The 15,695-nt window shown below is 39.3% G+C and overlaps 1 protein-coding gene across 9 annotated transcripts in view; it reads right to left on the bottom strand.

Annotated features, from left to right (window-relative positions):
* Window positions 1-10,886: 10,886 nt before the first annotated feature.
* gramd1ba (GRAM domain containing 1Ba) overlaps window positions 10,887-15,695 on the bottom strand; it is a 70,676-nt gene continuing 65,867 nt past the window's right edge. For all 9 annotated transcript variants that reach the window (XM_017489530.3, XM_047160677.2, XM_053686748.1 and 6 more), the window contains 2 exons: window positions 14,469-14,589; window positions 10,887-13,769 (listed from right to left, as the gene is read on the bottom strand). In XM_017489530.3, coding sequence (XP_017345019.1) covers window positions 13,680-13,769; window positions 14,469-14,589 — 211 coding nt within the window. In that variant the 3' untranslated portion in view covers window positions 10,887-13,679. The remainder of the gene's footprint in view (window positions 13,770-14,468; window positions 14,590-15,695) is intronic.

The following is a 15,695-nucleotide window of genomic DNA, read 5'->3' as shown; positions in this document are numbered from 1 at the left end:
CGCTATGAGAGAATTTGTAATGAGCCGCTTGTGTGTGTAGTTTGTAGACATGCGGTGTGTTTTAATTTGACTAGTTTGTTGTTGTTTTCTTCTTCAGGGATTTGTGTGTGATTTTCGACTGCAGATTGTTTTAATGGACATATCATTTAGGCCACGACTACATTGAGGTCGGTAACACACGCGCACACGGAATCCTGCTGTAACTCGCTGAGGCTCGGCCGGTTGCCTCAGATTAACAGCGGCTTGTCGCAAAGCGCTGAACGAGCATAGCTGCAAATGTAGCAGACTAGCAAAACGCTGAACTAGCATAGTTGCGAGAGCCGCATACTAGCATGTCTTGTCTCCAACACCTTCCCCATTTCATGTTTATTACATTCCATATTTCAAATGTCCTTTTCGGGGCCTTTAATTATGTGAACGAATCCGCAGAAGCTCGGTGAATGACGTTCTGTGCTAGCCTCCGTATTCCACATCTGATGTGTTATGGGAAAAGCTCATGTAGCGGTTGGATTTTATACTAATACTAATAAGATATAAGGAAAGCGTTGAAACGTTATCCTCACCCCTACTCTTTTCATTTAAATGCGGTCGTTTTGCGAACGGGCGTTAGACCGCATCAGATCCTTCCACAAGCTCCCTGATACTTATCTGCTCGTATTGTGTCTCTTACTTTGGATAAAAGCATCTCACAAATGAATAAATGTACCAATTATTGCACAATAATAACCTGTACAATTTGGGATACCTGTACTGCATAATTCAGAACTCTTCTGTGTCCTCTCGATATTATATTTTACAGTCACCTCACCGGTATTATATAAGAGCAGAGCTTCCTGCTTGATGCTACATTATATATATAATATATAAGACTGAAAATCAGCCAGTGGCAACCTACACGCCGCGTTTATTCATTACTGCTTTCTGCGTTCGGCGAAGTCAGCATCCGAGCCTATAAGCAGGGCCTATTTATCATTTGGATCCTATCTGAAAAGCAAAGAAATAAATAAATAAATCGCCTGCGAAAAGAACGTTCTACAGGTTTAGAGACGCACGAACAAATCGAATCGAACGTGGCATCTGGGATGTGTGCACCCAGCAACCAGAGAAACAGACTCGGCATTAATGATGAAGATGTCGCGCTTTGTGTCGAGACAGCACGTTGATAGCACGTGTTGAAGTGAGCTCAGCGTCGTCAATCGGAGCCGGTTAGAAATTATAAATGCGACGGCGAACGAAAGCGAGAAAACGCCCGGCGCTTTCGGTTTCTGGCTCCGAGTCGGCGCGGGGAGGCTCCATTCGTCACGCCGCTGACAGCCTCGGCTTCACTTCTTGCCACAGTAAATCTAATTGAATACAAGATCAATAGAAGTGAGCAAGGGGCCGGGAATAAAACCACCAGGTCAGCAATCATACAGGGGATATTTTATGAACTGTACACGCTGGTGTATATCAGGTCGAATGAGACAGTCATTAAAGTGCAAAGAGATGATAGCATGCGGTAAAGGAAAAAGCTTTTAAACAAAGAGTGTGTTCATCACAAACGTCTGTAGACGATTCCAGATGTTTCAAGGGTTCGAGTGTTTTGAATTCAGCAGGTCAAAGTTCTAACAAGGACTTGGCGTGAGTCATCATACGCAGTGAGCAACTACAACACAATTCGTTGCCATTTTTTTTGACCGTATTGATATCTCTTGTTTATGTGCTGGTTTTTTTTATTTTTTTTATTTAAGTTCAGAAATGACATTTTATACTTATATTTAGACTGGGAGAATATATCAAATATAAAGTTCCTCGTATCCAGAGTCCGTTTGTTGTTTTAAATGATTACATGAGCTCCCCGACGGTAGCTTATAGAATAGCACTTGATCCAGCACAACCTGTTATTGTGCTCTTGACAATTAATTGTAATGGAGCTACAGTATGAGATACTAAATCGAGATCATAATATGAAGGCATAAAGTGTGTGCATGAATAATTTCGCCGAGCCCCACACGAATTTATGGAGATACTAGAGATCCAGATCCTTTCTGCCTCTGGATGGAGCTCAAATCTTCTCCAATTCCAGACTGCTGGGACTACGGCTGCTCCTAACGCCATACAGACTTCATATAAATCCATAATGAACTTTTTCACACTAACTGTTGTTACCCAGATGAGGATGGGTTCCCTTCTGAGTCGGGTTCCTCTCAAGGTTTCTTCCTCTTAAAACATCTTAGGGAGTTTTTCCTCACCACCGTTGCCACTCAGTGGCTTGCTCAGTTGGGATAAATTCGCACCTTTAATATCTGTATACCGTGTTGATATTTCTGTAAAGCTGCTTTGAGACAATGTCTACTGTAAAAAGCGCTATACAAATAAAATTGAATTGAATTGAATTGAATTGAATAATCAGTTTTATGACACTGTAAGTTCCCTATTTTGATTATATTACGATGTCGATTTATTACGTAACAGAGCACAAACACTTTGATACCAGACTTAAGCCTGTTTTTTTTTAAGTAGCTGTGCTTTTACTTTTACTTCCTACGTTTCAATACTAAAACGTTTTCTACTCGTCTCCCTAAAATCATATATGTAAAATCATAAGGCGACGTATTTAATCATCGGACGGCTTCACATCATAATTCCTAGCCAATCTGAGCCTCAACAGGTATGACAGCAAGAACTAGCTCTAGTACACTCTCTGTAATCTATCTGCCGCTGCTATGCACAGTGTATTTATCACAGCAGTTTGTATTGTATTGTGAGTTAGCTACTATCAAGCGGCTAGTTTGTATCATGCTAGCTAACGCTTGAGGGATGAGGAATAGAGCGGTTGTACCACCTGACATGTTTAATTCGATACAATTTTACTTTCATAGCGCTTTTAACACCGGACACAGGCTTTGCGGAAACCTGGATGCGGATTTTGATCTATAATGAACACCGCTGTGAGGAAAATCTCCTTGAGACGACGTGAGGAAGAAACCTTCAGAGGAACCGGACTCGAAAGGGAAACCATCTTCTTCGGAGTGACAATCTTCACAGCCTGTATGATTACAGCAGCAGCACTTGGGTAGAAAGCTACAGAACCTTGGCGAAAGATGATCTGTGATAAAATGCGTTTTTATAAAAGCAAAATCTCATCTTTTAGGTCCTGAGTCAAGGCTTGAACCGTTTATCTTTACACAGAAAGAAACACTCACCCACGCAGCTCTGTACCTGGCCACGAAGCCACCAGAGCACGTATGCAATGATTCACACTTCACTTCAAACCCTGACATGCGTGAACTGAGGGCGTAGTGAGTAATTATTCAGGAGAACACCTTAAAAGAAGCCATGGTTTCTGTACTGTGCTGTGGCCTTGTGGGAAAGTGCTTGGCTTCTGTTAGTGAAGTTGCTGGTTCAAATCCAGTATCATTCATTTATTACATGTTTGCAGACAGGGTGAATGATAAATACGCCAACTGAAATAATGGTTTCAGTCAGTAGTGTTGGCTCAGTGGGTGAATCAGCGGGTGGCTGTGGTGTGTCAGGGTTCGGAGCCCAGGCTGGTTTGAAGTAAATACAGGTGATATAAAATTTGGAGCAAAGTTCAAATTTTGCAATGTGGTTAGTAAAGTAAGTAAATAAATTTGTAAAGAGAATAAGTAAATAAGATAGTAACTAAAGTAAGTAAATAATTTAGTAAAGATAGTATGTAAAGTAAGTAAATAATTTAATAAAGATAGTATGTAAATAAGATAGTAAGTAAAGTAAGTAAATAAGTTAGTAAGTAAATATGTTAGTAAAGATAGTATGTAAAGTAAGTAAATAATTTAGTAAAGATAGTATGTAAATAAGATAGTAAGTAAAGTAAGTAAGATAGTAAGTAAAGTAAGTAAATAAGTTAGTAAAGAGAGTAAGTAAATAAGATAGTACAGTAAGTAAATAAGTTAGTAAAGATAGTAAGCTAGTAAGTAAAGAAAGTAAGTAAATAAGTTAGTAAGTAAATAATTTAGTAAAGATAGTAAGATAGTAAGTAATATATCAAATATAACAACATATAAAATATAGTAATATATAGCAATATGTAAAATAAATAATATATAAAATATATAGCAATATATATACACAAAATATAATAAATAATATATAAATATATTAATAATAATAATATAATATATATATAGGAGAGGTTATGCTGCTCTGGGCTCTTTCTTCTCATATATATATTTGAGAAGAGAGAGCCCAGAGCAGCATAACCCCTCCTGTCACCTCTCCAGGAGCGACATACTGGCTTTCACTCTCTTTGCCAGATTTAGTGCCCCACCGGATCCAGCACCTTCAAACAACTCTCGGGTTTTTTTTTGTTTGTTTGTTTTTTTTTGTGCGGGGGGGGGGGGGTCTTTTAGTTTCCATCACTTACACTCTACAAAGTGTTCTTATAAAAGAAAACTCACCTACACTGAGACTTGAACCCTGATCCTCATGGAACATGTACTGTTTTCTACCCACTGAGCCATCAGTTCCTTTAAACAACCTCCTACAACATGTTCTAATAAAGGAAAACTTACCTGCTCCAAGGCCTGTGCCACCTGTGCCTTCAATCAACCTGCTTTTTAAAAATTTATCATGTAGATTCCATCACAGCTATGCTAGAAAGTGTTCTTATAAAGGAAAACTTAAACGCACCAAGTCTTGAACCCTGATCACCATGGTGAGTCTGTGGTTCACCTGCCCATTGAGCCACCATGTCCTTCCAACAACATTTTTAAGACTGAGCTCTTAATCTACATCACTTACACACTACAACGCGCGCTTATAATGGAAAACTCAACAGAATGAAGCGTCATCATGGTGGGAATCCAGATTACTTGCCCACTGGGCCGCCAAGGCCTTCAAACATTTTTTTTTTGGAGATTTATCTTTTAATATCAGTGAACCACAGCTGAGCTCCTCCTTCCTGGGACTACTCATTATTCCACTTCACAGTGTGTCAGGCCTGAAGCTGATCTTCTGCAGATTCTGAGGAAGATGAACAGGAAAAGTGTCTCGTATCTCTTTTCTTCATGAGTCGTCATTGTCAGGGAAGCAGCACTGATCTCCGAAGCTCTTCGACATCAGTGTCTTCATGCCTTTAGCGAGATAAATAAGCTCCACTGCATTGCACGGCGATTTTAATTGAAGAATCAAGTAGACAAGAAGTCTACTTGAAAAATCATAACATTACCAGCTGCAAAAGGAATAAAACACTATGTGTCGTGTGTTCTAGGAAAATAATCAACATCAGGGTGGTGTGATGAAGCAGAGTTACCGTTATCATCCCGAAACATCATTATTTTCCATAACAGCACAAACAACATCACGTTGTTGTTTTTTTTATTTTTTTTTATCCATTTATAGTTACATCTAACGTTGTGGAAAGTCCACAAAACAAGTTCCTGTTCTCACGTACATACGTTACAGCAGCTGTAAAAAGTCGTTCCAGCGCCGGCGTTTGTTTTTTCTCTCGGGAAACGTGCCATGTTAAAGCGTAACCAATCAGAATCAAGAACCATATAACGTAATCACGGCACGCTTGTACGCTCGAACTGTAAGAGCTGAAAGAGCTGTTCCTGCAAATATACAAAAAGACAAATAAGATGGAAAGCAAGTCTGAGAAAAGCCCGAACACAAATCTTTATTCTTTGGGGTGGGGGGGGCGGACGGACAACATACGGCAGAAGATCTTATAAATCAGTACGTTTTCTACACGAAATATTTCTCATAACATGAAACGAACTCGCCTATGAACGCGCCTACGTTTCTTTGTTAGAAATATATATTTTTTTCCTGAAAGTTCCGCTCACGGTCTGTAGATCCTAGCACTTGATTTGATTAATGAATTGTGTGCGTAGTGCTCTCACTGCTTCAGTAAGCACAGCAAAAACCTAATCAGATTAGCATCAGAAACCCATTAAAGTGTCCACTGGATATACATAAATATGTATAGAAATACATATACATAAATACCAAGGAGTCTCTACTTCTACTGAAGAGCCCGACTCTGTATATAACAAAAACCGTCAACTTCGGAGTGTCTCACAAGAACACCGTCGAATATTTTCCTAGAACCGCACGAAACGGAGTGTTTTATTCTTCGCAGTAATATAGAGAAATAAAAAGATATTCTGTACATCATATATTACTACACAGAAGCTCATCGTAGGTATTTTTCAATGACGTACAGCTGGGACTTCTTATCAACGATCGCCTTAAGGCCGTTCCGCCAGGCGGTGTAGAAGGAGCGAAACCACCTACCTGCGTTCACCCCGAGTGACATCAGCACATTCTGCCAACATAGAAATAAAAAATAAAATAATAATAAATAAAAAAAAGTCTTTTCAGAGATGCAGCGAGCAGGAGCAGAGCCTGGCAGAGAATTCCATGAGACAATAATGCAGCTCGAGGAAAAGATGTTCCAGACTATTAAACAAGGTGAATAAAACACGGTTGAGAATCAGCATCTGGAAATAAATAAATAAATAAATAAATAAATAAGTAAATAAATAAAAAGAGTGTGCTGTGCATGCTCTGTGCATCTGAAAAGCTCGATTAAAAACGAATGACTGAACACGTGGAACATAACTAACGCAGGAAGGATGCAACGAACCGACACTTTTTTTCACAGAGCCGATTTCAGCGAGTTGCTCAGAAAGACCCGCCGATCAAATCTTCGTACAAACGTATTTCCATATTGCACTGAACTAATAATAAAAAAAAAAGAAAAAGCCAATCACGAGTTATAGTAGGCAGTGAACAAGTTTTACTGGGTTTCTGTGATAGAAACCGCATTAATATATATATATATATCATTGAAAAGGTTTGGTGTACATAAACGACGTAAAAATATGCGCCTTGGGCCCAATTGCCCATTTTAATGGGGGGCAAAAAATTCGACAAAAGAATACACACTTTATTTATTCGGAATGAATTCAAAACAAAACGAACCTACGAATCAAAACAAAAAGATTCGTTTGTTTAAAACTTGTTAGGTTTATTCATTCATCATTTTTTATCCAGTTGTAAAATGTAAAAAAAAAAAAAAAAAAACAACAACGTTAGTACATTTTAAAATGTATATTGCATGTTAAACAACTTATAAGAAATAAACAAGACAAGAAAAATAAATGTTTTCTGTTTTAGTTTTCTTGACCTCACCCTCAAACCCGCCCCTACCCCTGCACCACCACGCCCCCACCACGCCCCCACGACTCTTAACTCCACTTCTCACAGTAAACCCACTCGACACTTCGACATTTTCTTGCTTTAAAGTGCACCCATTATGGTTTTTAAATTATTCCCCTTCATGTAATGTGTTATAGAGCGGTTTGTGAATGTAAAAAGTCTGCAAAGTTTCAAAAATCACACTGCACGACCGCTTCTGAACAGCTGAAACGAGTCGTTAGTGATTCCAGAATTACTTCCTGTTCGAACCTACGTAGGTTTGTAATGAAAAGCCCCGGATCTGGTCTCCGTCGGCTGCTCGCGGGCAGCTTTGACACGCCCAGTTGTAGTTGCCCTGAAAGAGCTAGATTACGGGTGTCGCCAGGACCCATTTTATTTGGACCAATTTTCGCCTCTAACCTGTAAGTATGAACGATTATTTATGTATATATTTTCTACTGAGTGTTCTGAATGTGTGGTTTTAGCTGTTAGCCTGTTAGCTGCTAGCCTCTTCTAACCGGCTAACTCACGTTATTGTCAAACTACATACCACTGAGAAACGTCCTGTTCTCGTTATGCTTATGGTGGTTCGGGTCGATGTTTTGATGTATCGCTATCGGTCTGGGACTCAAATTGATATCGTTGTGTACGTGCACGCTGTTAGCATGTTAGCTGTAGGCCTCTGCTAACCGGCTAACTCACGTTATTGAAGTACCTCTCCTAATCAGCCGTGGGCCCGATATTACCTACAGTTTTGTCTGTAGGCCAGGGACACACTAGATGATTTATTATTATTATTATTATTATTATTATTATTATTATTATTATTATTTTTATCCTAACCGATTATAAAACTATGCGAGAATACAGACATAAGGACCGTTTCAACCGATTTTTAACATCATAATCCTAGACGATTCAGCCAGACTGCGAGACCATCCACTTGTCCATAGTGATATATTTAAACTACTTAAATATATTTCCGTGAAACTGTCCTCGGGTCTCAGCGGCCTGCTGGGAGAAGCAGGAGCAGAGGTGGCCGTGTTGCATCAGTCGGAGCGTTTGTGTGTTCTTTCACACCTTTAATGAATGCTGTCCATGAGAGACTCACTTCTGGGACTGAACAGGGGACGGGAGACTGGGAGAGATGAAGTCAGGATCGTTATTCATCCCCTGTCTCCTACAAGCCTATATTACACAGAACATTACGTACAGTACAGTATCTACTAATTAATCGCAATAATAATGATAGGAACAGAAGAATCTCAGGTTCAGATTAGCACATTAAACACTTTTGTCGCTTTCTGTCCTGAACATAATTACTTTTTTTTTTTTTGGACAATAATATGTTGATATTTATTGAAAAACATAAGCATAGCACGCAAAGTGTTACGTTAGAAAAGTCGAGCCGGCGGATATCCGATACCGATATTAATAATAAATATAATACAATATCAGACCTTTCAGATAGGCTGTGTTTTTCAAGCTTTAGAAATTAAAAAACAACTTCACACAAAAAGCATTTATAATAAAGTATAAATATTACAAATTCAACCCCCCCCTCCAAAAACAAACAAACAAACAAACAAACAAAAAAACAACCCATGTCCGCCGCCCTTCCAGTCGTTTCCATTTGTTGGAGAAATTCAGTCAAATTCTTCAATTTGAATTCTTTTTTTTTTTAAAAATCTTTTTATCTTATCTTTCTAGAAGATACTGTATAACCTTTACATGCTTACTAGGTAAGCATCTAGGTAACTCTGGACAAATTGGAATTACTGTAATCTTCTACAGTTTGTGTTATTCTTGACTATATGATCCTTTCCACCACTGCACACTGTTGCCATGTGGCAACAACTGACCAGCTACGGTCAATTTGCGCTTGTGTTGTGACGACACAAATAATACATACTGTATATAATAATCCGTAGTAGTGTATAAAACATAAATAATAATGCTTGATAGCAAAATAGTGTCCAAACTCATTTCAGCGACGGTGGCTGCGACACCTTTACTAAATAGTACGACGAATCCCGAAGACAAATGGGTCATGAATCAAAACTTCTGATTGAAAATAATGATAGATAATAATAAATAACATGCAAAAAAAAAAAAAAAAACTGCGTCGTTTTCACAAGATTTTTTTTCCCGTCTCGTGAAGAAAACGAGAAAATAAGTGGTGGGCAAGAGAAAATAAATGACACCATGTCCTTTTCTTTTTTCTTTTTCTTTTGCATGCGCACAAGACAATTTTGCAATTTCATGAGGTTTTTTTTTGTTGTTGTTGTTGTTGTTGTTTTTTGTAAAGCTCTGTAAAATTGTGATCGTGCCCAGTTTAAATAAACAGACCTTTTCAAATGTACCGTTTGTAAAGAGAAAGTCTGCAGTCCTGTAACCGGAGTAAACAGGATATTGGTAGCAGAGGCGGCTTGCGGCGTTTTATTTCAAAAGGTTAAAAAAAAAAAAATTCTAAATAAAGTTTATTTTCTGGTAAATCCACATGATTATATTTGCATATTTTTATTTATTTATTTTTTTTTTTAGAATTTCTTGTTAAACTGAATGCAACAGCAGAGTGAATAGGTCTAAAGTAAATATGTGGAAATCATTGGAAAGCTAAGACGTGCTGCTTTGTTTGCAGGTCGATGCTGTGAGCAGCCATGTTGATTTCGATTCGATGTTACCTGTGTAGCGCTTTTAACAACGCACGTTGTCTCAAAGCAGCTTTTTTATAGAAACGTACAAACACGTGATATTGAGCCTATTGAGCAAGCTGGTGGCGAGGAAAAACTCCCTAAGACGATACGAGGACGAAACCTCGAGATTTCACGTCACTTGCTGAACTCGGGGTTGAGAAGACCGTCCCCGATTTCCCCGGTAGGAATTCCTAAACGATGGGGTTTTCTTTGCTCTTTGTTTTTTTCCTGGACGGAGGACAGAAATTGAGTTACGACCTCTAGTCGAATGCGGCATCCTATCGCATCCTATCAGTACCAGCAGCCACCACGTTCAAAAACAAACTAATACTGCATTTTAAAACAATTGTAATATTTACCATTGATTTTCCACGATACTGCCATGACAACAGATGTGTGTTTTTTTTTTGTTTGTTTTTTTTTTGCATATGAACATTTCAAAACCTACATTAAAAAAATAAATAACAATCATGTGTATATATAAATCATATAAATTAAGTTTCCAACTCCTTGTTTAAATCAAACGACCAGCTGACGACAAAGCAACTGCTCTTAAATACCTTTATTCATTCCGCCCATTTGTTGATCACACAAATCTATGAGATTTTTTACTCTGGAAAGTATCTTTTTCGGGACTGCCAGCTTTCGGCCAGCGACACGCTGGAGCCCTTTTTCCATATACACAGTAACTATACATATACAACATGTACATCCATTATAATATTAGTATAAATATTTCAGCCCGATATATGTCGATTTAAAATAATAATAATAATAAAAAAACATTAAAGATTTTATGCACATACATTTGCAATTGAAATACAATGCCATAACACTTGTTTTGTCGCTACGTCGCAATACTTTCATAGGCTGGGATGAATGATTGGAAGAATGGAGGAGCAAAACAAAAACAAACAGGATTTGTTCTGGATTCGGGTTTAGCGTTGAACCCAGAGTATGAGGGTTCTGATAATATTTGGCATCCGTGAGCAGCTCTCCTTTTGATAAAACTGACTGATTCGCTTTTATTTATACTTTTTTTTTTTTTTTTTTTTTTGTCGATTTTGCGCAGAGGCGTGTTGCGAGATATTAAATTGTAATCCTCTATCAATAACTGGACCATAACAGTCACGGCCATGACTATTCAAAGACCTGATAAAGTAACGCAAACGCGCACCCTCGATGAGTTCACTATGGTTGGATCCTTATTGAGCTGCTCCAATTATTTACCAGGGATTGACGGAGGAGTTAAAGAGCAGCACTTCACGAGGATCTGTAGATATAAAACAGTGAAAAGATGGCTCTAGGGTGCGAGGTTGAACGCCGAAGCTGTAATTCCAATTATTTCTTGTGGAAACTTTGTATGATTTAAAGAAATCAACTAAATAAATAAATGTAGTCCCCAAACTTTTCCATGATAAACATGCGACTCCGGTTCTAAAAGACATGGACATCACAGTAGCATTAATGAAGCTCTGAATTGTCTCTCCACCAAAAAAAAAAAAAAAAAAAAAGAACTAAAGAAACTCGACTCCTGTTCGTACTCTGGTTATTGTTAATTAAACGGCTCGCCCGTTCGCTCCGACAAGCTGCGTGTTAGAAATGAGATTTGTCCGTATTGGTCAGACCGGATCTGAGGATCTGGAGATATCTTCACAGCTTGTATAAAAAGGCTCAGGTTCAAGTTGTCATCAAGAGGTTGTAGGTTCAAATCCCTGCGCTGCCAGAAAGCGACGCTTTTACCGCTACACGGCTCAGCTGTAGGGCTTTGGATAAAAGGAATCGTTCGATAAATAAATAAATAAGTAAATAAAAACGCCAGGCGTGGCTCGAACAGACGGCTTGGCCGTGACTTTCTGCTCTCCGGAACGTTCACTCTCCGGTTCTACCTAGCATTGTTTGTTTGTTTGTTTTTTCCACACAGTTTACTCCTTTTACTTCCACGGCTCTAGCAGGCAGTATGGAAACGAAACGATCTCGGTCGTTGCTCTGCGCCATTAATGTGCCGATACTCCATTTATCAACGTCTACGAATGATAACCATTTCCTGTTTCATTATAGCAGCCTCTTTTTTTTTTTTCTTCTTCTTCTTCTTCTTCTTGGATTGAATCGAGGGGGGGAAAAAAAAAAAAAAGCAGCTCGTCATGTGACCGAGAAACCCCCAAAACGTAAACTCCTCGGTCCTGAAGACGTCCGAAAACGTGACGTTACGGCTTTACACTTGGAAGTTTTTGAACACCGGAGACTCCTTCCGTAAAACGTCGCGTATTGTAAACGTGTCCTCGCGGAATAGTTCGCCATCCGAGACGATCATCGCACGTGGGTTTATTTTCCATCCCTGACCGTCCCTTTGAACGAGCTGTTACTATGGAAACGATAACGCGTTACGAACTCTCCTAGCTGCTGGTATAGAGAATGAATCGCCTTCTGATCGATCAGATTCGAGAAGTATTTCCAGTCGGAAATCGCTGGCGTAAGTCCTGAATATTCGCTCCCCGGTTGTATTTTCCGCACGACGGTATACTCTGATCAATGGATTAGGTAATGGAGTTCGGGATTAGTCATCGTTACGCGTACGGCGGTAACCTAGCAACATGGCGACGTTTCGCTGCCTTCCGAGGATGATTTAAAACCGTTTTCTTATCGCTACCTTCAGAGATATCGAAGCGCTGCCTAGAAGTGAACCGTGAGGCAGATAGCTAGCTGCTTTCTTGGTAAATAAAATACCGTTCGTTTGTTTATTTATTTATTTATTTATTTATTTATTTATTTATTTATTTTCCTAAGCTACGATAAAACGCAAGAAATATCTCCACACAAACAGCTTTAAAAACAACATTTTCAGGAACGACCGATCCTGTGACGCAAAAATGTGGAATGAACGTTGAGTGTAAATAAAGTTGGCAACAGTCCGGTGTTTAAAAAAAAAAAAAAAAAAAAAAAAAAAAAAAAAAAAATGAACAGCAATAGATGACGAGTGATGCAGTTTTGGCTTTGTGCAAAATGAAATACGGTAACGGCGTCTGAGGAAAATGATCGCGCTTCCTGTTTTCCACTAACGACGATACGATTGGCCTTTCACTTTTACAGGCAACACAATGTTCCGAGAAGAGAAACGAGCTACGCTACACACAGACAGAACTTTAAAAAAAAAAATAAATAATAATCTGGAACTGTAACATGGACATTTCTGCATAATTAGCACCATGGCACAAGCTCTCCGGGGTCCAGCCCCGATTTTATCTTTTTTCCCCCCATCATGGAAGCCTCGGTAAAAAGGTAGCTCTGGCAACAAATATAGCTCTACTTATAAATTAGAAATCCGTGTGTGTTCGTAATATGCGCTCTACATTCTCCTATCTGTGCACATTCGCAAGTAACGCTTAGAGATAATAGGTCAAAGGTTAACCTGGTCCCGGACTCCTAAACGTTTTTTTTTTTTTTTTTTTTTTTTTTTTTTTTAAATTCAAAACGACACGAAACTAAACAGAAAAAAAAAAAAAGACAAGGAAAGAAAACGAGAGTTGTGGTGGTGGTGCAGCTGAGATGTGGCTGCGTGTGCGTTTAACCCTCAAACGAGTCCTTGAATGAATGAATGAATGAATGAACGAACGAACGAACGAACGAACGAACGAACGACTCGGGAGTCGTCTTTGGCCCTGGAGATCAGGATGATCGGGGTCAAACGGTTCATTTTTGCAAACGAGCTGCGCTGGACAGGAGAGGAGAGGAGAGAAGAGGAGAGGAGCGAGACGGCTTCTGAAGTTCCTCCGCGCCGTCCTTATTGCACCGCGTGTCCGGTCGGCCCGAGGTCCGTCAGTGGTATCGATTCCGTTTGTCCTGGGCCGCGGAGTCGTCGTCTTTCACGCGGATTCCCTTCTGTAGGTTCAGTAAAGATCTTCTCATCTGTCACGAGATAAATTCATACGCAAGAGTTACACGATATAGAGTATATTACCGTACACGTACGTATACGTGCTCTCGTACCGTATCCCACAGCGCTGTTGAATTCTGGACTCTGATTGGTCAGAAGGCGTCGATACGGTTTATATAGCAGCAGCTCGGACCGTAGGATTAACATCGATGCGCTCGTTCTAATACGTTATCGTTTTCCATAGCATTCGATTGCACGTGTATTAAATCGCTGCTCCCTAACTGACTTTCAGGCTTAGAAAATTGAAAACGAATCGATTTTGCAAGGAATCTGCCCCTTGTTTTGCACCTCTACGTACAAATACGCCAAATTACTGTACACATTTATGCTCAAAACAGATGCGACATGCTGCGTGTGTAAAAGACAATGTTCTCTAGACCCATGTTTTAATTAATTAATTAATTAATTAATTAATCTATTTATTTATTGTGATGTCCGGTTTGCCCATATTTCTGTTCGCAACGTGCCCCTTTATTCAACGGAGGGCCCTAGACTAGACCGTTGTACCCTACTGCGGGTCATGGATAAAGCGTTCTGAAGGACCACGGTAAACACGAGATGTTTTAATTAGACAGAGGTGAAAAACAATGTTGCGTAACGACGTCTGTTTATTTATCTGCGCTCTTTGCGGTGCCATCTGCCGGCATCTGATTTAATCTCGACGGATTTACCTCGTCTAACAAAACCACAGACGACTTGATTATCTCCTGCCACTTCTCCAGCTCGTCGTCATGGTAACGCTGCTGCGACTCCAGAAGCTGGGCCCACTCCATCTGCGTTTGGGGAAGTTTACTGCAAAACAAACACACACACCGTCTTCTGTTCATTACTTAGCAATGGATTACTCTTGAACCATTTCTTTAGCAGTGTATGTGTGTGTGTGTGTGTGTGTAATATACATGCGCACACACTACCCCGATTGTGGTATGCCCATTTATTAGGGGTTTTATGGTAAACGCTCTAATGCAGCACAGTTAGGTAGTTTGCTATGCTTAGTGTAGAAATAATTCGTTAAACTTCTGCTTTAAAACTGAATGAGAAATGAAACTGATGTAGAAACGACGTCTTGCTGCCGATTTGACGAAGGGCGTGGTGCGTACGGGTTAGAACGCTTCTACTTTTAGCGATACGTGATTCAGAAATGATTTCAGTTTGAGTCCGTTCAACAGTACTCTTAAATAAACACTAATTGTAACACATAAATATGCTTCCTATATTACGTAACCAATAGAACACTTTGGGGCTACAATTTTATAACGTACGGCACAGCGTGCTTCTTTTTTTTTTTTATTTTTTTTTTTTAATAAAAAAAAAAAAAAATTTTATAGCTGCAATGAATGTTTTGGAACATCTCTGAAACCGATCACTTGCATTTTAGCGGCTATAAACGCTCGTTCCCTCACCAACCTCTTGTCATTTTACCCTGAAACTCCGAAAACTGAGTTACAGCTTTGCCTCGGACTGTTCCGAAATGCGCCGGAGACCTTCCCGTAAACATGAAATAAACTTCTCCTTACACAGTATCGGCGGTTACACGTTGTTGTTTATTTTTTCCATGCGTTTTTGTGACGAGTCCGCCGTACGAGTCCCTGTGACCGGGCTGCTGCTATAGAAACGGTAATGTATTACGACGAGCGCGTTCATATAAACCGGCTGCTGTAACAGGAAATGAATCGGCACCTTCCGACCAATCAGAATAGAGAACTGAGAATTTCACAGTGCTGTGGGGTAACACATTGGACACTATGGTGTGTGTGTGTGTGTGTGTGTGTGTATACATATATATATATATATATATATATATATATATATATATATATATAAATAATGTGTGTGTGTGTGTGTGTGTGTGTATATATATATATATATATATATATATATATATATATATATATATA

This window comes from Ictalurus punctatus, chromosome 16 (assembly GCF_001660625.3).
Source record: "Ictalurus punctatus breed USDA103 chromosome 16, Coco_2.0, whole genome shotgun sequence".
Classification (NCBI taxonomy): Eukaryota; Metazoa; Chordata; class Actinopteri; order Siluriformes; family Ictaluridae; genus Ictalurus; species Ictalurus punctatus.
Note: the sequence above shows the minus strand (reverse complement) of the source record. Positions and strands in the feature narration are given on the sequence as shown.